The following is a 25,450-nucleotide window of genomic DNA, read 5'->3' as shown; positions in this document are numbered from 1 at the left end:
CTTGGTTTACCAACCGAAACAAGTATTCCGAGCTGGTGGAGCTGTTGATGGTGGGGAAGGCTTTGATATGGGAGGTGTTATGTGGGAACTACCCGGTCAATTTTACTATAAATTTAAAACAGCTTTAAAAAATAGTCTATGAGAGAGAGAAAGAGAGAAGACAGGAGAAAACACAGTTTAGGGTTAAATGAAAATTAAATTTAAGGTGAAGGCATTTTGTAAAAAAAAAATTAAAATATCTTTCAAAAAAAAAATAAAACCGTAGAGTCACTTTGGAAAAGTTTGAACAGTTCAAAAACTGTAACACATATTTCCTCAAAAGCTCAACATGACTCAGCAATCCACTCATAGGTATATAAGGTATATAACCAGGAGAACTATATATATATATATATATATATGTGTGTGTGTGTGTGTGTGTGTGTGTGTATATATATATGTTCACACAAAAACTTGTGCACATAACATATGTTAACAGCATTATTCATGTCTACCAACTGATGGACAGCAGAAAATAGTACACCCATACAACAGAATATTATTCAACCGTAAAAGGAATAAAGTACTGATACATGCTACAGCATAGATTTGACCATGAAAACATCAGCAGCAGTGAAAGCAGTCACAAAAAGCCACATATTGTATGATTCCACTTATATGAAATGTGCAGAACAGGCAACCCATATAGAGACAGAAAGTAGATTATCCTTTCTATGTCACAGACCTAAAAAGTAGAGGCTGCCAAAGAATGGGGGGAACTGGGACTGATAGATGCAGGGTTCCTTTGTAGTGTGATGAAAAGGTTCTGAAATTACTGATGACAATTATGCAACATAGCTAATATACTAAACCACAGGAATGTATACTTTAAAGAGGTGAACTTTGTTACGTGAATTATTTCTCAATGTCTTGACAAATTTTTTAAAAACTAAAGGTAGCTCTAATGAACGTTCCTAAGTACTACCATCAGCAACTGCTAATACCACGAGACAACCAACCATTGTGTGCCTTCTGCCAGAAGACCTCACCACCACCTGTAAAGTAGCTTGCCCTCTGCCTCCCCTCCCCACAAAAAGAAAATAAACCAATTCTAATCAAGCCCCTAGATCCAACTAATTAAATAACCAAGATCTAGGGAAAACAAACAGGCCAACACAATACATTAAGCTATACTATAGAGAAGCACTCAGCAAAACACAGACTCTGGGAACAATCATAGGACCAAAGAGCTGAGTTATTCAACAAAAAATGGCAATGAAAGGTAAAGAGGGTTCCAATCACAATGAGTTACTTGCATCCAGTTTTTTTTAACTTATTTTTATTAAGGTATGATTGATATACACTCTTATGAAGGTTTCACATGAAAAACAATGTGGTTACTACATTTACCCGTATTATCAAGTCCCCACCCATACCTCAATGCAGTCACTGTCCATCAGTGTAGTAAGTATTTGCATCTAGTTTTAAACAAACTGTTCTGATGTAACTTAGAAAACTGGAAATCCACTGACCTGAACAGTGGCTATTTGATAGTACTAAGGAAGTGTTCATTTTTCTTAGCAATGTGGTACACAAGTACAATAATGGAACTGTAGTTGTCTTTTAAAGTCCTTACTCTTTAGATATATACCAAAATATTAATGGTTGAAATTGATTCTGGGATTTGCTTCAAAATAATATGGGATGGGGAGGAGTGGATAGATGTATAAGCAAATTAAGACTGGTCATGAGTTGTTACTGTTTAAGATGAGTGACAAGTTTGTGGCAGGTCACAGATATTATATTATTTTTGTATGTTTAAAAATCTCCATAATAAACAGTTGAAACAAGGGTATGCGTAATACAATCAATCACATTTATAACATAGAGAATAAATTGTTAAAAAAGGGGTGTAGATGGAGGAAAACTGTTAGAGGAGATACTCCAGAGAGTTTAGGAAAAGGAGCACACTGAACTAAGTGGTAGTAAAGAAATGAAAAACAAAGATTGAATTGTGGTTATTTCCTTATGTCAGTGGTTAGGCTTCATGGACATTGTAGGCAGTTTTTTACTCACCCCTCCTACCTTTTTTAAACTGTAAGAAGCTCCATAGCTTTTATTACACAAAGGAAAATTAAAATCCCCCCAAATTAATAATCATTGAATTAAAATGTATTTTAGGATACTCAGGCTTTATTAGATAGCCCCTTGAATCACTATAGTCCAGTTCACAAACTTTCAACAAAGCTCCTGCTTTAGAACTCTAATGCTGTTCCTTCCCATTGGAATACTTAGTACTATGTATTCATACTTCAGATCTAAAAGTGTACTTACTCCCTAGGGGCTCTGTGAGAATTAAATATGCCATGTACTAAGAACTTAAAATAATTCTTTACATATAAATTGCTCAGTAAATGCAAATTAAAACCACAATGAGATATCACCTCACACCAGTTAGGGTGACCAACATCCAAAAAACAAAGAACAACAAATGTTGGCGAGGTTGTGGAGAAAGGAGAACCCTCCTACACTGCTGGTGGGAATGTAAATTAGTTCAACCATTGTGGAAAGCAGTATGGAGGTTCCTCAAAAAGCTCAAAATAGAAATACCATTTGACCCAGGAATTCCACTTCTAGGAATTTACCCTAAGAATGCAGCAGCCCAGTTTGAAAAAGACAGATGCACCCCTATGTTTATCGCAGCACTATTTACAATAGCCAAGAAATGGAAGCAACCTAAGTGTCCATCAGTAGATGAATGGATAAAGAAGATATGGTACATATACACAATGGAATATTATTCAGCAAATAATATTCAAATACAAATACATATTCAAAAAAAAATACAAATCCTACCATTTGCAACAACATGGATGGAGCTACAGGGTATTATGCTCAGTGAAATAAGCCAGGCAGAGAAAGACAAGTATGAAATGATTTCACTCATCTGTGGAGTACAAGAACAAAGGAAAACTGAAGGAACAAAACAGCAGTAGACTCACAGAACCCAAAATGGACTAACAGTTACCAAAGGGAAAGGAACTGGGGAGGATGGGTGGGAAGGGAGGGATAAGGGGGAAAATGGGGCATTACGATTAGCACACATAATGTAGTGGGGGTAGGGGAGTAGACAACATGGGAAAGGTAGTATATACAGAGAAGACAAGTAATGATTCTACAGCATCTTACTACGCTGATGGACAGTGACTGTAATGGGGTATGTGGGGGGGACTTGATAATAGGGGGAGTCTACTAACCATGTTGTTCAAGTAATTGTACATTAACAATATCGAAATTAAAAAAATTGCTCAGTAAATATTAGCTATCTGAAGGCCCATTATTTACACAGGTTTCCCATCACCATTTTTCTTCTCAGCATTCTGATAATTTCTGGTTTATCACATTTTATTATTCTAGAGTACAAGTTCTGTGAGGGCAAGATCCTTGTTTCACACCTTATATACCCAGCACGTAGCACAAAAAGTAGCACTCAAATATATTCACTGAATAATTAAACTAGAATCAATAAAACTCAAAGATTTAACAAATATAGGGAGAATAAAGAAGAATAAGCAAATTAAGGCTATTCTGGAGGAGAGGGGAAAGGCAGGCATTTGAAATGAACTGAATAATGGACGTCTAGAAAAGTTAGAAATATGCCTGAAGCATCTGAAAGTCAAATCAGTAGCAGTTCAGGCAGACCTCTAGAGGCAGCCTGTCCAGGATTAAATCCCCACTCTGCTGCCTCCTAGTTGCATGATCTTAGGCAATCACTTAACCTCTGGGCCCCAGTATTCTACTTTCAAAAAAAAAATCCCAAGAACAAAGGAAACCAATTGTGACAACCTTATATACCATAAGTGCATTTATTATATACCAACTACAGAGAAAAATATAAGAACATATTTACAATACACATAAACTAGACCTGGCATGTCATGAGGGCTCAATAAAACTGTTGAAATGTACTGAAGTAGTGTATGACACATAATGGTAGAAAAAGAATTACAAGATCCCTTTCCTATAAAAAATGCTGAGACAACCATGTAACACAACAATTACAAGAGTGAGAGTGGGAGGTAATAAGACCATAGGCTTTGGATTCGAACAAACCTGGGTTCAAATCTCAGCTGCTATACTTTATAACTGGGTGACCTTGGCAGTTATTTTAGCCTGTTTGTCTTCTCATCTGTAAAACAGGAATACCTAACTTCCTATGGTTGTAGTGCTGATTAAATAGTTATAATTTTTACATAACACGAATTGCCCAAATTCCACAAACACTTCATTTTTTTTTCCAGTTCCTAGACCAAATCAATCCAATCTCTGGAGGATTTAGCAGGAGACTGCGTATTTCTAAAGTTTTACAAGTGAGTCTAATTAGCACTCTCAGGAATCATTGTCCTAGAGATTTACTAACAAAGCTTTACCTGAGTCCAAGGTAAGGAACCACCACAAAGATGAAAGAGCTTTAAGACTTGATCCTTTGGTTTAGTTCCAAGTTTCTAAGACAAACTTTAACCTCAAAATCCTTTTACACATACTGCAAAACTCCAATTTAAAATCCTTTCTAAAGCCAAGGGAAATATGATTCCATATTGAAATGTTACATCAAAATTAGGTATACCTTAGCCTCTTCAGTCATTACTTAAGTTTTAATATTGTACACTTTAATACTGTGTAGATGAACAGTGACTCGAGACTGTATACAATATGTAACCTGCCTTATTATCTTTCTTAAAAATAAGTTTAAGCTTACAGTTAAATTCATTGCACTTAAAACTTCCCAATGAACTTTCTATCCAACACATACATTTTAAAACCTGCATCTCACAAGCGATCATAGTAAAGACTGAAGGCACCTAAAGCAAATTCAATATTCCAGAAGCAAACCTGAAACCCTATTAAGTAACCCAATAAATCACTTTAGAGAAATATATACAGAAAAAAACACAAACACAATCATGAACATGAACATCTTATTCAAAAAGAATCAGCATGAAATAACGAAAATCCTTAGGAAAAAAACTGTTTTAGATAAACTGCAGAACTTCTTCAGTATGAGCCTTTAACAAAAAACACTTAGAATGGCTATACCAGAATATGTCAACAGACTCACTGGAGAGCAAGCAAAGGCATCTTCCCTCGGACTTTTATGTTACTGTCAAGAGAAGAACTAGAAAATTAAGCAAGAGGCTACGGTAGATAATAGAGACCTCATTAATGTATAGACTTTGCTAATTTAGACATAAGACAGTTTCTCAACTATTTACATCGGTGACACTTATGAATGCCTTAATGCAACTGCTAACTTGAAAAGTACTAAAATCCAAGCTTTCCTACAACAGTACAAGGACCATAAACACTGTATCAGGTACTGGTGAGGTTAGTGAACTCAAGCCTCAAATGATCTGTAAATACGATTTAAAAAAATTTATGCCTTACCATCGTCACTCGCGAAAGAATATTAAGTTACCAACATGGTGCAGTAAAAAATTGTATATTAACAGAACTCTCTAAACCCCAGATACTCTAAAGCAGACTATACACAAGTTAAGAGATACAGACAATTCTGACTTAAGCTTTTAGAAAGTTCTATTTTTAAAAACCCAAGAGTATATCAAAGCGCAATTCTACAAGACTGAATTGACTAACAGGTATTTATAATAATTTTTTTCAAGACTTGTTAAAGTGTTAAAATAAATTAAGTATTATTACTTTTTTAAAAAGTTTAGCTTCACCTACTTTGTAGCGTCAAGTTTACTAGTTCAAAATCAAATTAAGGAATATGTATTTGAGGACACCTTTTCTAACTTAACCCATCTTCCTCCTTCCAACATTACATTTTCCTAGCTATTCACTGTTGGCATATGTGACATGTCAGTGAACAATACTGCTTACATTCTAAAAATATATCAGTCTGAAGAACAGGTGCAACACTATCTGGACATGTTTTTTTCTTCTAAGCCTAAATTTGCCCTGGAAAGGGATTTTAAAATAAGCATAAATACCCAAAAGAGTTGAACAATCCTTTTAAAAACATAAGCCATTCTGAAATCCAAGACACGAACCCCAAAACTATCAACATCTTCCAAAAGTTAGGTAAACCATCCTATCAAATTTTCACTTTAAAAAAGATTGAGTCAGGCTCAATTATGAAGTGTCCCGCAGATATTTAATTGCTTCCTCTACGTAAGTTAGTAACTTGAGACAAGTATGTTTTACTTCAAGATAATGTTACATCTTTTCTCAGTTGTTTCATAAAAAACACAGGCTAGCTTTTTACGGGTAAAGAAGGGGATGGAAGAGGGAGGGGCCTGGTGAAGGGTACTCTAAGACAGAGAAACAACACAGAGACGCGCTTATGAATCAATCACTAAGGAAGAATTGAATGGGAATCTAAGTGAATTAAGGCAGCATACCAGGTAAGATGGTACTTAAAGTTGGAAATGAACTTCACAGGTCAGCCACAAGCCGGTGTGCTCGGTAGCAACTCCGGAAAAAAGCGTGGCTGTCAAGGGGCAAGTGCGTACCAACTCCGGGGGAAGGGGCCAGACATGCCAAATCGAAAAGGGGGGTGGTCCGGGGAAAGGTGGAAAAATGCCCATCCCAGTCCCTCTCCTCGGATTTTCCATCTCAAGAGGCACAAACAAGGGCAAGCTCAGCACCCAGTAGCTCCACGCCGTACTCTCCCACTGAGAGGAGCTCAGCCCCAAGCCCCGGAGGCCGCAGCCGGCAGCCTCTGGAGGAGCCCCCGCAGTCGCCATACTAAAAGTCAAAATGGCTGCCCCAAGGAAGCCCGCACCACGCAGCTAGGGAGGGCTGGGGAACACGCTTCTGCGGGAAAGGGGGAGGGGGACCCTCGGAAGAGCCGTCCACAGAGCTGCGGCCCGGACCACCGCCCCCCGAGACGCACAGGTAGGTTCCTCTAGGCCTCCCGCGGCCGCGGGCTCCGATGGAGGCCAGTCCCGGCCCCACCCCCCGGCGGGGGCCCAGACGCCGCAGCCGTCCCGCACACAGACCCCGGAGTACCTGCAGTTCGGCCCGCTCCACTTCCCAGTGCGCCCGCTCCATCTCGAACCGAGCCCACTCGTGCTGAATGTAGTGCAGAATCCCCGGGATAGTGTACTGTTGCGGCCGGGACAGCTCGGGGCCTGCCGCGGGACCCGCTCCCTCTGCAGCCGGAGGACTCCCGCCGCCCGCCGCTCCATTCCCCGCTGGCGAAAGGCTCATGTTCCCCCCAGGACCCTGCTGCTGCCGCGGAGGGGCCGCCATCCCCGGCCCGCCACCACCGCCTCCGGCGAGCTCGTCCATTGTGTGTGGAGCCCCGGCCGGGGCGCAGGGCGAGACGCCGACGGCTGGGGGAAGAGCCGGGAAGGGTGGCCCCGCGCTGGCGGCGGGGCGGAGACCGGATGGGAGAGGGGTGGGAAGGGGGTCGTTGCTGTACGCCTGCCGTAGGTCAGAGCAGAGAGCTGCCGGACGCCGCCATTACAGTCCCTCCTCCATCTGCCCGACTCACTCACTCACTTTAGGGAAGGGGGGCCACGGCCGGAGGGGAGAGGGGGCAGGGCTGGGAAGGGGGTCGACGTACGGCCGGCGCTCCCGCGCAGCATGCCGGGTAGAGAACGCCGCCGCCGCTGCACGCCTAGCAGCGAGAGTCCGGCCTCACCCTACGCAGGCGTACTGAGGACGCAGGCGGGTTTCCGTTAGAGGCGGGGAAGGAGCTCTGGCTCCGCCCCTAGGTCCTCCCTCGAACTCGCGCGGTGTCTAGCCGCGGGTATTGAACAGCGGGCTGCGAACTCCGACTTTTGAGAGCCAGTCAGTCTGGCATCCCAGGGATTGGCTTCCCTCGGTCTTAGTCCCCAGGCGCCGTTCCCACCCAAAAGTCAAAGTGGCGTGCCTACCTTTGGATCTGAGTTTTAACCCAGCTCGTCTCTCTGGCCGGCCACAGCCGGTCCCGGATTCCTGGCGTTTCTTTTGCATTCCTTGCGTGTTTCAGGCAGTCCCAGTGGGTCGGACCTCTTTTCTCTGCCTGTCACTCGCTCTTTTTCTGGTTTCTCAGCACCAGTCAGTTCCCAGGGTTTTGGGGACGTTCTCTTCTGGGTAATAGCCCGGATCCTTCCAGACTTGGTGACTGATCCCCATCTCCGTTTCGAGGCCGGGCTATAGTCCCAATTCTGTACTCCTGGTCGCCTGTCGCAGCTTGTTCATTTTGCCTTCTCCTACTCCGTAGTGGGTTGTGTTTTGGGGATTTGGGAGGAAACCAGGAGCTATTGTTTTCGTTTTTTTCTTGCGAGAAGAGAGGGTGAAAAACTTTAGATCTTGGCCATGGTGGATGGAGGGAGAAAGTAATTTTGAAGGAGACTGGTTAGACTAACAATTTGATGTTGTAGAAGTGAAAGCTCAGAAATACTGTCATTCGTAGAAAAATCTTGATGCAAAGAGAAAATAAAAGCATCGTGAAAACAACCTAAAATCCTAGATGAACAGCTTAAGATGTTTTCTTGGGTCTTTAAATGTTGTTTTAGAGAATGTAATAGACACATAAAAGACAAGATTAATCTTTGTAGTACCATATTGTGTGTTTTTATGTGCTTAAATTGCCAGGAAATACCCTTAATAAACTAGTAAGATTCTTAAAGTTAATACAGCTAATAACCACTTTGAAAATAGGACAAAAATAATATTTAACAACATAAAGAGGGTCGGTCAGTAATTAGATCTATGCAGGAAAATTGCATTAATTCTCTTTTCCTTCTCTTCTGCCAATAAAATATCCACTGGAATATAAATGACCTCTCGGCGTATTTTCAAAGAGATAAAGTAATACATCTTATTTTATCATGTCTGCTTTACTGCTTTTGTAGTTTAACAGAGAGAGAGAGACGATTAACTTGTTACCCAGGCTGCCATGTTTTATTTATATATGAAATGAGGTCCTAGGTCACTATTAACAACTATTTCTCCGTATTATTAAAGTACTATTACTTCATTTTATATCAACCACATAAGTCCCGCTATTCAATGCACCATGCTGCTCCGGACAGAGAAATATTTGAGTACGAACAAACATTTGTGAATGGGGGTGGTTGACTTCCATTATGTTGGCAACAAAAGAACAAATGCACTTATATTTCCCACTGGTACCTCAAGCTCAAGTAGAGACTGGATTTATAATCCTTTTTCCCTCCCCACCTACCTTCAAAACAAAAAAACAGAAAACACTGCTCCTTTTCTATTAAGTATCTTATTAAGTGGCACTACAACCAAACCTGAGGCCTGACCGTCATTCTAGTACCTTTCATCCCCTTACCCCCAACTTCCGATTTCTTTCTCAATAACGTTTTTCTTTTCCATTATCTTTTTTGCATGTCTTAACTTAAATCTTACCACGTCTACTCTCCCCACCTCCCACTACCAGTGGTGCCTGAGTGATCTTCAGATTGCAGATCTGATCCTGCCATTTTCTGCTTGAAATATTTTAGTGATCACCAGATTTAGAATAAAGCCCAAATTTTGGACCAGCATATAAGGGTCCTTCAAATCTAGATCCTCCCCATCACTTAATCTGCTACCACAACATCATGGTGAGACAGGGACCATGGATGTAGTCAGAGTAGGGTGAGGGCCTCCGGAGGGGGCAGGGTGGAATATCTGCAGTCAGAGCAATGTAACTACATGCAAGGAAACCCCCGCTGCTAAAACTCTATGTTAAACATTGAGCTCTATAATCATTCTTCAGTGAAATCAGTTAATGTTCCCCAGATAAAGAAGAGTAGCACATGTTTTATTATGCTAATCATTTGCAACCATGTGTAAGATTCACTTTAGCATACTAAAAGGCCCAGGCCTATGTGCTGTCTTTCCTCCTTCAGATCTGAGGAGGTGATTCTGCAAACTGAGCAATTAACTTAGCACGCAGACCCAGCTGTAAATGGCATAGTAAAGGGCAGGAAGAATTCCGTCTTGAAGATAAGATTGCATTTTAACACCCAGGAAGTTCAAGAGGCAAGATTCTTTAGCAAGTAGACAATACCTCAGCCCACCTTGGGAGCTGGGCAGGCAGCCTTTTGATATGCTCCCAGACCAAGGCGCCAGTGTCCCAGAGAGAAATCAAGGTAGGAAATTCCTTATAATTAAGTTAATTTTTAATATTCAGGGACCACTTAACAAGTCCCGACCCCTAAGTTTTTTCATGTTCTCGAAAAATCCTCAACTGCCTATTAAACCCCCTAGACAACGTACCACTACGGACTCTCTTGTCCCCTCCTGGCGTGAGCCGGGAGCTCTGTCCTTTCACTTTATCTCTAAATAAAAGCCTGCACCTTGCTCTCCTACCTTGACTGTGAAGCTCATTCTTCGGCTCTGCAAACAAGAACCCCGGCATCAGTGGCACCCCATTCTCCTCTCCAGCCGAGGTGCACCATGTGGGGTTCTTCAAATGTGTAACACTGTTTCATTCCATGAGATTTTAACACATGCTGTGTCCCACTGGTTTTCCTTCCCTTCTTCCTTCAAAATTCAGTTTAAGTATTACTTGATCCAAGAAGCTTTGCAGATCCCTGAATTATCTGGAGACTCTATCCCAATAGTATACATGCTTATCTCCCAATATTACATTGTATTGATATTGTCCATGTACTTGTTAGTGGCATTGCTACTAAACACGATGAAAGCAAGACCTGCACATAACAGGTGCTGCAAATTTTTGCTTCACTCATTTATTTTTCTTTAATTTATTGATTGGCTACTGTTTTTCAGATACTCTGCTAGTCCCTGGTGATCCACTGTGAACCAGACAGACATTATCTCTGCCCTCACAGACTTTCCAGTCTAGTTTTAGGCAAATTACTTAGCACCAATTGCCCCAGCTTCCTCAGTACAGATATCCCCTGCTTTTAGGAAACCACTTCAATTTTATGAAAGACCTACATTAGTACCTGTTTCACTAACCAAAAGAAATGCAAAGAGGATTTTCACTTTTACAAAAAAATGGTGAACAAAAACAGCTTTCAGCATTTGTTTTGCAGTGAGCCTAAACAGAGGCAGTGCACGCTCTGCGCGGTGAGTGGCCCCACAAGCTCCTTCCCTGGGAGCTACACTGAGTATCTCCGTAGTAAGCACCATGGCTTCAAACTGTGTCTGTGAGCATCTGTGCTTTATCTGGATTTATTTTGTGCTTCCCTTAGCAAGATGTGTCTAAGGTATCAGAAAAACTTAAACAGGTTATTTTTGGCGTCTGGAAATGCTCAAAAAATTTTCTCTATAAATTAATGACAATTGTTTCTTCACCTTATGCCATTTGGGCTTATGAAAGTTTTCATAGGAATGCTCTTATTTTCAGAGAGCAGAGGAAATCTGTATCTTGTCCAGGTCTGTCTTAAAACTATTTTTCAATTTCAAATGTGCTCCCTATTTGAAGAATTACAGTTGAACATATCTACATTCACTTTCTCCATGGTTTTATAAATGTTGATAATGCAATCTTTGGGCATATTCTTCCCTGATCATAGTCATTTATCTGCAAGATTGTAGCCTCCTCAAATGACAACCCATGACCACCTTGTTCACATAGTTCACAGCTCAATGTCTGGGACCATGAAATCCCCAATAAATGTTTGATGGATAACTTAAATTTAGACTAGACTAATTGAATATTTTTCTTTCACTTCAATCATTTCTTATTAGTTTTTGCTACCATTGTAACAGTTATCTCTTAAGGTTCAATGACTAGAACTGCCCTGAGTTTATGTGTGTGTGTTTCCTTGTGTTTTGCTCTGAGTTTTAAAAGTAAAGTACACCGAGATTTTCTCCTCTGTTGGGAGAATGATTTTTACACTGTTGAGTTTTGTGTCCATGACCCCTGAGGACACTTTGCAGTGAGCTTTTAGAATCTTGTCCTCTGTAGGTAATGAGCTTTCCCAGGCCATATTATCACCTCCAACTTAACCTAACTGAAACTCCCTCCATAAATTAGCTGAGTTATTTCCTCTCTTCAGTCTCTCCTTTGAAACTTATTTGTTGTCCTTTCATCAGTCCTGTTCATCCCTCCTCCACTCCCATTGATTCTCAGTTTCAATATATTGCTAATGATCATCAAGAAAGCCTTTATATTTAATCAGTTTAGAATTTAAGGTATTTTTTTCTTTCCCATTAAGCTAATCTTAGACACATGTGTGCTCATTCTATTTGCCCAAAAAGGGATTTGTCATATTTCATGTGCATCTATTACATTAGCAAAGATATGTTAGGGAATTTCAGGCTTTTAAATAAGTCACGAGCAGTTAATGTTCAGATGCCTTTTCCCAATAACTGCAGTACCTGATGTACAAAGAGTTTTGATCTCTGTCTTGGAGAACTGTATGGCTCCCTACAACTACTCACTGGAATAGCCACTTTTCTACCTTGCTGACTATGTACCTGATATCCTTCTAACAAAGAGCTCAAACTGGTTCACAAACCCTAGTCACCTTTTTTCATCATCTGAAAATGTTGTGACTGTATTCTTATCTCCATGGGGAAGAGAGAAAGGTGAGAGAAGAGTTCTGGGTCACTTCCACAAGTCCTTGGCAGAATAGGAAGTAGTTCTCACTGTCAGTCAGTGAATGTATATGTTTATTTGGAAATAAGAAATAAAGGCTCTGCACAATTCTGCCTCCCACTGTTCTATCAATGGGCTCAGTATTACTGTCTCTGGTTCCTAAATCATTTACTTTGGAAATAATTTTTAATTAGTTTTGGGGTGATTCCATACCTGGGGAAATTATGCAGTGTTTACATTTATAAGTACAGGGAACAAACAACTCTTAGAGCCCAGATGTTTGAGAAGACTTGGCATGTGTTCAGAAACCAAAGAAGCAGACTATATAAAACCGATGGAAAAGAAAACCAGGAGGCAGCTTTGACCTGCACCATGGTTTAACCTGCCAAGTAAGACCAGGTATCTATTTCTCATTACAGTAGTTGCCTATGGCTAAGAAAATTGCAAAAATACATACATGAACTATTCAAATAATCTATTGTGATTAAATGAAAAGAACCTTCACAGATTTTAGAAAAATAGGCACCAAAACCTTTAGGAAACTCCACATGCTATATAAATTCCTAGCCCAACTTCATCCCTGAATTGTCCTGGGGAATTATATGAGTCAGAAAGCAGTAGGCTGTGGTAATATTATGTAATAGGTAACTCATAGAGATGTCAGAATTGAAGGGGGAAACAGAATCCTGGAGTCCTGCTGGACGTTGGCTAAAAGTAAACAACCAGGACCAAAGGACTGGAAAATATGACTGGGAAATTGCCAAAACGTTCCTAGGTGCTAACTTAACATTCTTGAAAATGTATTTTGTCTCCTGTTGTAGCAACAGGGGGAGAATGTTCAAAGAAAGATACCAGACCCAGACACCTTGTCTGGGAAGTCTATGTTGGAGATAGTGTTCTCTTGAGAGAATGTTTTAAATTTGCAAAATTTCATGAAAACTTACTTTTATAACGTTTTTAAATTATGGTCATCTTTAGTTTTGTCTATTAATAGACTAACTTAAAGTAAATGACAATTATCCCACAAAAAATGAAGAATTCTTTAGAGCATTTAAAAATAACTCCTGTTGCCCTTTGCTCCTTTTGTTATTTAGGGTTTAATATAGTAATCCTATATTTGAAATTGTATTTTACATAGACTTTTTTATTTAGCTTTTTATTTTCAAAAATTTCCATCATGCAAAAATAGGAAGTCTAAGGTGGAGCCAAGATGGCGGTGGGAGTAGAGCAGTGGAAATCTCCTCCCAAAACCATATATATTTTTGAAAATACAACAAATACGACTCTTTCTAAAAGAGAGATCAGAAGGCACAGTACAATAGCCAGACTACATCCACACCTGTGAGAACCCAGCGCCTCGCGAAGTGGGTAAGATACAAGCCACGGCACAGTGGGATCGGAGCGCCCTTCACCCCAGCTCCCGGCGGGAGGAGAGGAGTTGGAGTGGGGAGGGAGAGAGAGCCCAGGACTGCTAAACACCCAGCCCTGGCCATCCACACTGGAGCGCAGACACACAGTGCGTGCGTGGGATGCTGGAAACTACGGAAACAGGACAGTAAGACCTGTGATTGGAAAGCGAGTGCTTCTTGAAAGTCTTAAAGGGACAGTGACCCCACAGCTGGACGGAAGCATCCCGGGACACTTAGCCGAGCAACTGCGAATCCGAGGGAACTCCAGCACCCTAACCCCTGGGGGAGCAGTGGAGCTCAGCGGACCCTCACAGAGATAAACAGCCTCCAGGCCGTTTCCCTTCAGACGTGGCTCCGCCATATCGGAGTAGCAGCCTGTGTCAGGCAACACCCACAGCAACCGTGGAGCTAAACTCCATAGCTGCCAAGCAAGAATCAGAAGCCCCATCTGCACGCAGCTGCCCAGCACAAGCCGCTAGAGGTCGCTGTTCTCCCAGGAGAGGAAGGCCATAAACCAGCAAGAAGGGACGTTCTCCTAGCCATCACACACACCAGCTCTGCAAACTATCTCTATTGCCATGAAAAGGCAGAAGAATTTGATACAGACCAAAATCACAGAGTCAACCCCTGAGGAGATAGACCTAACCAGTCTTCCTGAAAAAGAATTCAAAATAAAGGTCATAACCATGCTGATGGAGCTGCAGAGAAATATACAAGAGCTAAGGGATGACATCCAGAGGGAGATTATAGAAATGAAACAATCTCTGGAAGATATTTATAAGAAGAATGGATAAGATGTAAGAGGCCATTGATGGAATAGAAACCAGAGAACAGGAACACATAGAAGCTGACGCAGAGAGAGATAAAAGGATCTCCAGGAATGAAACAATATTAAGAGAACTGTGTGATGAATCCAAAAGGAACAATATCTGCATTACAGGGGTACCAGAGAAGAAGAGAGAGAAAAAGGGATAGAAAGTGTCTTTGAAGAAATAATTGCTGAAAACTTCCCCAAACTGGGGGAGGATAAAATCGATCAGACCACAGAAGTACACAGAAGTCCCAACAGAAGGGACACAAGGAGGACAATACCAAGACACATAGTAATTAAAATGGCAAAGACCAAGGACAAGGACAGAGTTTTAAAGGCAGCTAGAGAGAGGAAAAAGGTCACCTACAAAGGAAAACCCATCAGGCTATCATCAGACTTCTCAACAGAAACCTTACAGGCCAGAAGAGAATGGCATGATATATTTCATGCAATGAAACAGAAGGGCCTTAAACCAAGAATACTGTATCCAGCACGATTACCATTTAAATATGAAAGAGGGATTAAACAATTCCCACACAAGCAAAAGTTGAGGGAATTTGCCTCCCACAAACCACCTCTACAGGGTATTTTAGAGGGACTGTTCTAGATGGGAGCACTCCTAAGACTAAACAGATGTCACCAGAGAAAATAAAATCACAGCAAAGAAAGCAGACCAACCAAATACTAACTAAAGGCAAAAAAATAAAATAAACTACCCACAAAAGCAGTTAAAGGAAACACAAAAGAGCACAGAATAAAACAACCAACATAGAAAGAATGGAGGAGGAGGAATAAGAAGGGAGAGAAATAAAAAATCACCAGACAGTGTTTATAACAGCTCAATAAGCGAGTCAAGTTAGACAGTAAGATACTAAAGAAGCTAACCTTGAACGTTTGGTACCCACAAATCTAAATAGAGCCTGCAATGGCAATAAGTACATATCTTTCAGTAGTCACCCTAAATGTAAATGGACTGAATGCACCAATCAAAGGACACAGAGTAATAGAATAGCTAAAAAAGCAAGACCCATTTATATGCAGCTTACAAGAGACTCACCTCAAACCCAAAGACATGCACAGACTAAAAGTCAAGGGATGGAAAAACATATTTCATGCAAACAGCAGGGAGAAAAAAGCAGGTGTTGCAGTACTAGTATCAGACAAAATAGACTTCAAAACAAAGAAAGTAACAAGAGATAAAGAAGGACATTACATAATGATAAAGGGCTCAGTCCAACAAGAGGATATAACCAATATAAATATATATGCACCCAACACAGGAGCACCAGCATATGTGAAACAAATACTAACAGAACTAAAGGAGGAAATAGAATGCAGTGCATTCATTTTAGGAGACTTCAAACGCCACTCACCCCTAAGGATAGATCCACTGGACTGAAAATAAGTAAGGACACAGAGGCACTGAACAACACACTAGAACAGATGGACCTAATAGATATCTATAGAACTCTACATCCAAAAGCAACAGGATACACATTCTTCTCAAGTGCACATGGAACATTCTCCAGAATAGACCACATACTAGGCCACAAAAAGAGCCTCAGTAAATTCCAAAAGACTGAAATTCTACCAACCAACTTTTCAGAGGTATAAAGGTATAAAACTAGAAATAAATTGTACAAAGAAAACAAAAAGGGTCACAAACACATGAAGGCTTAACAACATGCTTCTAAATAATCAATAGATCAATGAACAAATTAAAATGGAGTTCCAGCAATATATGGAAACAAATAACAACAATACAAAGCCCCAACTTCTCTGGGATGCAGCAAAAGCAGTCTTAAGAGGAAAGTATATAGCAATCCAGGCATACTTAAAGAAGGAAGAACAATCCCAAATGAACAGTCTAACATCACAATTATCGAAACTAGAAAAAGAAGAACAAATGAGGCCTAAAGTCAGCAGAAGAAGGGACATAGTAAAGATCAGAGAAGAAATAAACAAAATTGAGAAGAACAAAACAATAGAAAAAATCAATGAAACCAAGAGCTGGTTCTTTGAGAAAACAAACAAAATAGATAAGCCTCTAGCCAAACTTATTAAGAGAAAAAGAGAATCAACACACATCAACAAAATCAGAAATGAGAATGGAAAAATCACGACAGACTCCACAGAAATACAAAGAATTATTAAAGACTACTATGAAAACCTATATACTAACAAGCTGCAAAACCTAGAAGAAATGGACAACTTCCTAGAAAAATACAATCTTCCAAGACTGACCAAGGAAGAAACACAAAATCTAAACAAACCAATTACCAGCAAATAAATTGAAGTGGTAATCAAAAAACTACCCAAGATCAATACCCCGGGCCAGATGGATTTACCTTGGAATTTTATCAGACATACAGAGAAGACATAATACCCATTCTCCTTAAAGTTTTACAAAAAATAGAAGAGGAGGGAATACTCCCAAACTCATTCTATGAAGCCAACATCACCCTAATACCAAAACCAGGCAAAGACCCCACCAAAAAAGAAAATTGCAGACCAATATCCTTGATGAACATAGATGCAAAAATACTCAATAAAATATTAGCAAACCGAATTCAAAAATACATCAGAAGGATCATACACCACGACCAAGTGGGATTCATCCCAGGGATGCAAGGATGGTACAACATTTGAAAATCCATTAACATCATCCACCACATCAACAAAAATAAGGACAAAAACCACATGATCATCTCCATAGATGCTGAAAAAGCATCAACAAAATTCAATATCCATTCATGATAAAAACTCTCAACACAATGGGTATAGAGGGCAAGTACCTCAACATAATGAAGGTCATATATGATAAACCCACAGCCAACATCATACTGAACAGCGAGAAGCGAAAGCTTTTCCTCTGAGATAGGGAACAAGACAGGGATGCCCACTCTCCCCACTGTAATTCAACATACTGGAGGTCCTAGCCACGGCAATTAGACAAAACAAAGAAATACAAGGAATTCAGATTGGTAAAGAAGAAGTCAACCTGTCACTATTTGCAGATGACATGATATTGTACATAAAAAACCCTAAAGACTCCACTCCAAAACTACTAGAACTAATATCGGAATACAGCAAAGTTGCAGGATACAAAATTAACACACAGAAATCTATGGCTTTCCTATACACTAACAATGGACCAATAGAAAGAGAAATCAGGAAAACAATTCCATTCACAATTGCATCAAAAAGAATAAAATACCTAGGAATAAACCTAACCAAAGAAGTAAAAGACCTATACCCTAAAAACTATAAGACACTCTTAAGAGAAATTAAAGAGGACACTAACAAATGGAAACTCATCCCATGCTCTTGGCTAGGAAGAATTAATATCATCAAAATGGCCATCCTGCCCAAATCAATATACAGATTCGATACAATCCCTATCAAATCACCAACAACATTCTTCAACGAACTGGAACAAATAGTTCAAAAATTCATATGGAAACACCAAAGACCCCAAATAGCCAAAGCAATCCTGAGAAGGAAGAATAAAGTGGGGGGGATTTCAGCCCCCAACTTCAAGCTCTACTACAAAGCCACAGTAATCAAGACACTTTGGTACTGGCAAAAGAACAGAACCACAGACCAGTGGAACAGCTTAGAGACTCCAGACATTAACTCAAACATATATGGTCAATTAATATATGATAAAGGAGCCATGGACATACAATGGCGAAATGACAGTCTCTTAAACAGATGGTGCTGGAAAAACTGGACAGCTACATGTAAGAGAATGAAACTGGGTCACTGTCTAACCCCATACACAAAAGTAAATTTGAAATGGATCAAAGACCTGAATGTAAGTCATGAAACCATAAATCTCTTAGAAAAAAACATAGGCAAAAATATCTTGGACATAAACATTAGCAACTTCTTTATGAACATATCTCCCCGGGCAAGGAAAACAAAACCAAAAATGAACAAGTGGGACTACATCATGCTGAAAAGCCTCTGTACAGCAAAGGACACCATCAATAGAACAAAAAGGTACCCTACAGTATGGGAGAATATATTCATAAATCACAGATTCAATAAAGGGTTGATATCGAAAATATATAAAGAGCTCATGCACCTCAACAAACAAAAAGCAAATAATGCAATTAAAAAATGGGCAGAGGAGCTGTACAGACAGTTCTCCAAAGAAGAAATTCAGATGGCCAACAGACACATGAAAAGATGCTCCACATCGCTAGTTATCAGAGAAATGCAAATTAAAACCACAATGAGATATCACCTCACACCAGTTAGGATCACCACCATCCAAAAGTCAAAGAACAACAAATGTTGGCGAGGCTGTGGAGAAAGGGGAACCCTCCTACACTGCTGGTGGGAATGTAAATTAGTTCATCCATTGTGGAAAACAGTATGGAGGTTCCTCAAAATGCTCAAAATAGACTTACCATATGACCCAGGAATTCCACTTCCAAGAATTTACCCTAAGAATGCAGCATCCCAGTTTGAAAAAGACAGATGCACCCCTGTGTTTATCAGAGCACTATTTATAATAGCCAAGAAATGGAAGCAACCTAAGTGTCCATCAGTAGATGAATGGATAAAGAAGATGTGGCACATATACACAATGGAATATTATTCAGCCATAAGAAGAAAACAAATCCTACAATTTGCAACAACATGGATGGAGCTAGAGGGTATTATGCTCAGTGAAATAAGCGAAGTGGAGAAAGACAAATACCAAATGATTTCACTCATCTGTGGAGTAAAAGAACAAAGAAAAACTGAAGGAACAAAACAGCAGCAGAATCACAGAACCCAAGAATGGACTAACAGTTACCAAAGGGAAAGGGACTGGGGAGAATGGGAGGGTATGGGGGGATAAGGGCAGTGAAGAGCAAAGGGGGTATTATGATTAGCAGGTATAATGTGGGGGTCGGGGGAAAGGGAGGGCTGTGCAGCACAGAGAAGACAAGTAGTGATTCTACAACATCTTACTACGCTGATGGACTGTGACTGTAATGGGGTTTGTGGGGGGAACTTGGTGAGGGGGAGAGCCTAGTAAACATAATGTTCTTCATGTAATTGTAGATTAATGATAACAAAGTTTTTAAAAAAATAATTAAAAAAATATGAAGTCTAAGGAACTAATGAACCATCATTTTCAACAATTATCAAGATTCTGCCATTCTTATTTCATTGATTCCACTTTTTTGTGTGTGAGAAATTTTTTTTTTTGCTATTACTAAAGTTTAACCAAAAAAAGTTTTCAAAGTCATGAACATGTACATGATCCCATTTTGATATCAGAAAGATATGGAGAGGGGACATATGGGAGCAGTTGATTTCTCTGGTGACTGCAGCCTTTGTTTATTCTCACTCCAAGGCCCCTAACATGATGATACTGTTTCCTCATCTTACCACCATTCCAGTGCTGTTCTGTTGGCCACTACTTGCCATCTCCACACAGTCATCTGCCACAAGATTCATAAAAAGGAATCAGACCTCCCATTATTCCTTCCACATATCTGCCAACATTTATTTTCAATGATAACTTCTTGTTCATAATAAATTATCATTGAAGTTACCCTTTTTCGACTAATAGGGAAAGCTTTGCCCATGGCATCTGCTTGAGAATCTCAGAGATGCCAAGAAGCAGAATTCATGGCCTCCCTCATGTTCCCTTGGCAGATGGCAGATCCCAGGAATGTTTTCAAGTAAATCCCAGACATCATATTATTTCATGAGTACATACCTCTCTGAGTATCTTTAACAGATTATATCTATCTATACATATCTCCTAATACCAATTTCACAGCTACAAAATTAATAGTAATTCCTTTATGCAGTGTAATCCCCAGTTCATATTCAATTTCCCCCAATTATAAAAAAAAAATTTTTTTTAAGAGTTGGTACTTTCAGATTAGGATCCAAACAAAATCCCTATCTTTCCTTTAGTTGATGTGTCTTTAGGTCTTTTTTGATTTGCCTTCTCTTCAGCCCCACACTGTCATGCCATTTATTTGTTGTAGAGACCAGGATTTTTACCCTGTAGAACTTCCCACATTTGGTTAATTGCATTTTATGGTATTATTTAGCATATTCATTTCTCCAAATTTTCTATAAACTAGAAGTTAGATCTAGAGATTAGGTTTGATTCAGGTTTCAATTTTTTTGACAAAAATACTGCTCCATGGAGGATGCAAGATGCTTCTTCCTGTGTGTCATCCCAGGCAGCACCTATGTGTAGTTGTATCAGTTTTAGTAAATGTACTAAACTTGATCAGCGTGATTTAGCGATTGTCAGCCTAGCTACCTACATAGATTGTGTTCTATCCTTAACAGTTTCTCCCCAAAGCAGTGTCTGTTCCTCTGCAAAAGAGCTTCCATGGGGTGTTGCTGAGTTTTCGGAGTCCTAGATGGGACCTTTCCTTGCATTCTTTGGCAAAAGGGATCCTGCCAGGCCTCCTCCCAGTTTCACTGTGTTCCTGGATTCACTCCTAGGGTTCTCACTTAAAGGGAGACCATTTCTTTTGTATTATTTGTTGGTGATTTCTGGGTTTTTTGGTTCTTTTGACCCTTATAAAGCCACATTTTCAAACCTCCACCTCGACTGGCACAGCTGTGGCTACCCCATTCTTGTAGCGAAGAGTAGTTTGACCCTGCCTATTGGTGTTCTAAATTTCCAGGGAATGTTTTTCACCTGTTTTTTGGTAAAGACGTTACCTGTAGAATTTTTTTTTTTCTATCCTTGCTGCTTTCACTATTTTTTGTGAGGGGATTCTGGGAGCTTCCCCAAATACTCTGCTGATATCAGCATTCCCTTGTCTCTACACTCTTGGCGTTTTAAAGTTTAAATTGCCTGCTATTTATACTTAAGTTATTTATTATAGCCCTGCCATTGAAATATTTTTATTTGACCACTACTAAAGTAATTGTGACATTTTTTCTATTCAAAGATTGTGAGATACAAATGAGTACAAATTTAAGTATGACTATCCTCTGGGCAGCAGTTGGGCAAGCTTTTGTCTGACAATTTTAGTCTCTTATTTACATTTTACTGGGACCTGTGTCCTGTTGCTGGCTACACTTTATTATGAAATTTAGAAAAGCAAAAAGTGCTCCTGGATAAAGGACACCAAGTAGGCCGCCTGAAAGGCTCTGCTAGTTTACACTGACATCTGATCTAAAGAGAGTGATACTATATTCAGATATGTGTCTGCAAACTTGCCTTGGACAGCATTTGCTGGGTATGTTTTATTTATTGGAAGTAGAAAGGGAGATTAGCCAAACTCATGAAGAGAGCAAATTGGACATAAGAATTTTGGAAGTTTAGGTCTAATCACAATGTTAAACAATGTAAATATAGTAGTATGAGCTTTGCTGTCCTAAATTTTAACATTATTTGATTGAGCCACTCTGAGGCATTTTAGGCTCCATGTTGAGATCAACTAAAAGTAAATAATCTTTAAGTGTTGTGCCTTTTATGGTGTGCTATAGGGTCAAGATTGAAACTGCCAAAATATGCACATTAGCCAGTGAAAGCATTTGTGTAGAGGGTACATCTGGCCAGCGCTAGATTGACACTAGTGAATGGGGAGTGAAATTATGTGTCCATGGTCACATTACAGCCAGTACCAGATTGCAGGAGTCCTGAGGCAAACCTGGAGGTAAAGAGCAATGGGTGAGAGCACAGATGCCAGAGCCAGGAGAATTAGGTCCTTCCTCCACCATTTTACTCAATGATCTTTGGCAAGTGACTCAGTTTTCACATCTGTAAAGTGGAGACAAAAACCGTCTCTAATTCAAGGAGTTGTTATGAAGATTAAATGAATGTAGGTAAAGTGTTCCAAGTAGTGCCTGGCTGTGTAGTAAGCCATGTTTGCTTTCCGTTGTTATTATCTTTCTTTGTGAGTTGGTTTGTTGGACCATATTCACACATCATATTACAAAGAGTGAATAATGCCTTTCATATTAAGGCAGTGGAAGTCTTTGATGACCACTCTCAAACATTAGATCATTAAGTACTCATTTGAATTAGAGTTAGTTGTGGCCATGTCACTAACAAAAAAGATACTGTTGGGTCAGTAAACTGATCTCCAGATTGAAGCTTAATACAGTAATTTGTATTATATTACTTTTTTAGACTGATGATCTTCAAAAATAATTTGTTATTGGAGCCATCGTTTTCTAGGTGATATTTTCAGGCCCCCAAAACATTCATGTAGCTTTAAATAGTGTTTGATTATAACTCAAGATGTACTTTATTTATTAGAAAGATCTTAAATAATAACTTTAATACAAAGGTGTAGTTTCATAGTATTATTTTCTTGTATGAACTAATTTTTTCCAAGGTACTGTGAATGTTAGACTTTATAATGTTGAAACAAATTAATTGCAGAAAAATTATGGAATGATTGTTTTATAGAAACATTTCCCACAATTCCAGTATTGTACTTACATTCAGTTTATAGTCAACTTCTTAGAGATACATTTTGTGTAAAGTGAGATTCCTCTGCCTCCCAGATTTCATATATTTGTTTCTTCTTTCTTTGACACATAATGATAGGAGCCATCAGCAAATCAACTTTTAATTCTAAACTGCTTTAGTTTGATTTGAATGTAAAATCTGTAACATTGCACCTGACCTTGTAAGAGCATTTACAGTCCTGTCATTTGAATCTTAATGCAGTGTTATTAGGAGATCACTACTCTTGAGAAGAGGAAAAATTGTATAAGAAAAATCAATCTTTGTATGTCTTTCACAGTTTTAATTGGAAATCAGATGTCCAACAAAAATGAACAGATTCTATCTAATTTAAGAAATACAGAAGTTAAATTTATCAAAATCCAGGACACCTGGTTTGAAATCTTTCCAATTTGAACGGGTAATTTGGTTCACCACTTTATAGAATGGGAAGTAGTAAGTACTAATCTGAGTTCTCTTCTGGAGTTCCTCCGTCTTGATGCTTGATGCATTGTAACGTCACAATAGCAAGTCCTGGGAGGATGATCCCAGCCGAGAGACTTCCTAGATCTCTGGTCCCTGCTGCCTCTTTTCTGAAATTAAAATATTGGATGTCTTTGTTAATTCAGAAATTCTATAAAGAATTTTAGCCACTAAGTGCAAGTATTTCACTTGTGTGGCTAATTTTAACTGAACAATTAAGAATAAGATTGACAACACAGAGGTGTTTCTTCAGTGTTTCTAACCCATACCCACATTTTGTCAAAGTAAAACTTTTATCCCCTATTTTAATGTTATTTTAAATTTCAAAACAACCCTCCATACTAAAACCAAATAAAAGAAAGGTAATTTTAGAAGAAAAAAAGTTTATTTTGGTTTTGAAAGATACATATTGTTATCTGCATTATAAAGATGCATATGTTATCTGTGAGTAATGGGAAGGTCGAGTCTGAGTACTTGCCTGACAGCAGGCTTTCTGTCCTAACGAGAGCGGAAGGGAAGCTGCCAACTGCAGGCTGTTGTGAATTCCAGCCGTCAACAGTTTATATCTCTAAACAGGGGCCGCCTCCCACCACGGTCAGGTCTGATAGTACCTCTGTGGCAAATGACTGACAATCAGTCTATTTTCAATCCCTCCATCCCCCACTCCACACACAAACAGATGACTAATGAATAAAAATAAAACAAGTACTTTCAAATAGACAATGTAATGGTCTATTTATAGTGTATAAATTCCTCATCCTCAGTTTTTGAAATATGACTTTTCTCCCCCACCCCCACCCCGCTTCCTGAATCAGATTGCTATAAAGACCATAAAAATTCTTCAGTTCATCTCCCTAATTTAGGATAGAAAGTGTGATACTTAAACATCTTCAAAAATAGAATATCAACACTTTTCAGTAAAATGTACAGTTTATCTCTGCTTTATTTGTGTATTTCTGAAATTTACAAGTAACCACACTTATTTGGATTTACCAAATTCTTTGGTAAGACTTTTTGATCAATTTACCAAAATAGCTTTAGATCAAGATCTGAGAGTCACATGAAGATGTAGACATTTTTCAGATAAACTGCTAGAAAAATAGGAGATCAGACTATTAAAGTTGTTCTCAAAGTATTTTCTTAATTTTTCCTACAGAAGTGGTAGCTTCAGAATTTACACAAATCCTGAATTTGATTGGAATTTAATATTTTAAAGTGTGTTAACCTTTTAAAAACCATTTAAGTAAGAAAAGCAGCACACATACAAATGTGTTTAATGCCAAATTAATCAAATATGGTTGAAATAATTCCTGAGTGACTCAGGGATTTAACAGAAAGGAAAAGTCTTAACTGAAGCTATGAGAATGTATTCTCAGTCATAAAGGAGAGATTTCAAGAAAGACAGAGATGAGGGACAGGGGAGGAAAGAGAATGGATGGAAAGAAAGGCAGAATTGGTGACAGGTTTCTTGAAATCAAAATTTAGTACAGTTGACCTTGAACAGCACAGGTTCAAAGCGCACAGGCCACTTACACACAGATTTTTTACAATATATTGGAAAATCTTGGGGAGACTTGCAATAATCTCCCCAAGATTTGAAAAATTGTTTTCTCTAGCTTTATTGTAAGAATACAATATATGATACATATAATATACCAAATATGTGTTAATAGACTGTTTATGTTATCAGTGAGACTTCCAGTCAACAGTAGACTATTAGTAGTTAAGTTTTTGGGGAGTCAAAAGTATATGTGGATTTTTGACAGCATTGAGGCAGGTATCCCCAGCCC

The 25,450-nt window shown here is 39.2% G+C and overlaps 2 protein-coding genes and 1 pseudogene across 12 annotated transcripts in view; 1 reads left to right on the top strand and 2 right to left on the bottom strand.

The window, feature by feature from the left end:
* The window catches only part of STRN3 (striatin 3), a 98,799-nt gene extending 90,593 nt beyond the window's left edge, over positions 1–8,206 (bottom strand). Inside the window, exon 1 of one of the 3 annotated variants that reach the window (XM_057488518.1) lies at positions 7,012–8,206. In XM_057488518.1, coding sequence (XP_057344501.1) covers positions 7,012–7,293 — 282 coding nt within the window. In that variant the 5' untranslated portion in view covers positions 7,294–8,206. The remainder of the gene's footprint in view (positions 1–7,011) is intronic. The other 2 variants (XM_036881246.2, XM_036881247.2) reach the window with 2 other exon arrangements.
* AP4S1 (adaptor related protein complex 4 subunit sigma 1) overlaps positions 5,767–25,450 on the top strand; it is a 73,468-nt gene continuing 53,784 nt past the window's right edge. For 2 of the 9 annotated variants that reach the window (XR_008992521.1, XR_008992522.1), the window contains exon 1: positions 6,428–6,897. The gene's annotated coding sequence lies outside the window, so the exon portion shown is untranslated. Of the gene's footprint in view, positions 6,405–6,427; positions 6,898–25,450 lie in introns of those variants that run through there. The other 7 variants (XM_036881252.2, XM_036881248.2, XM_057488521.1 and 4 more) reach the window with 6 other exon arrangements.
* Positions 19,796–23,851, bottom strand: LOC130679531 (small nuclear ribonucleoprotein G-like; annotated as a pseudogene).

This window comes from Manis pentadactyla, chromosome 11 (assembly GCF_030020395.1).
Source record: "Manis pentadactyla isolate mManPen7 chromosome 11, mManPen7.hap1, whole genome shotgun sequence".
NCBI lineage: Eukaryota > Metazoa > Chordata > Mammalia > Pholidota > Manidae > Manis > Manis pentadactyla.
The sequence above is the reverse complement of the archived record's forward strand: the minus strand, read 5'-3'. Positions and strand labels throughout refer to the sequence as shown.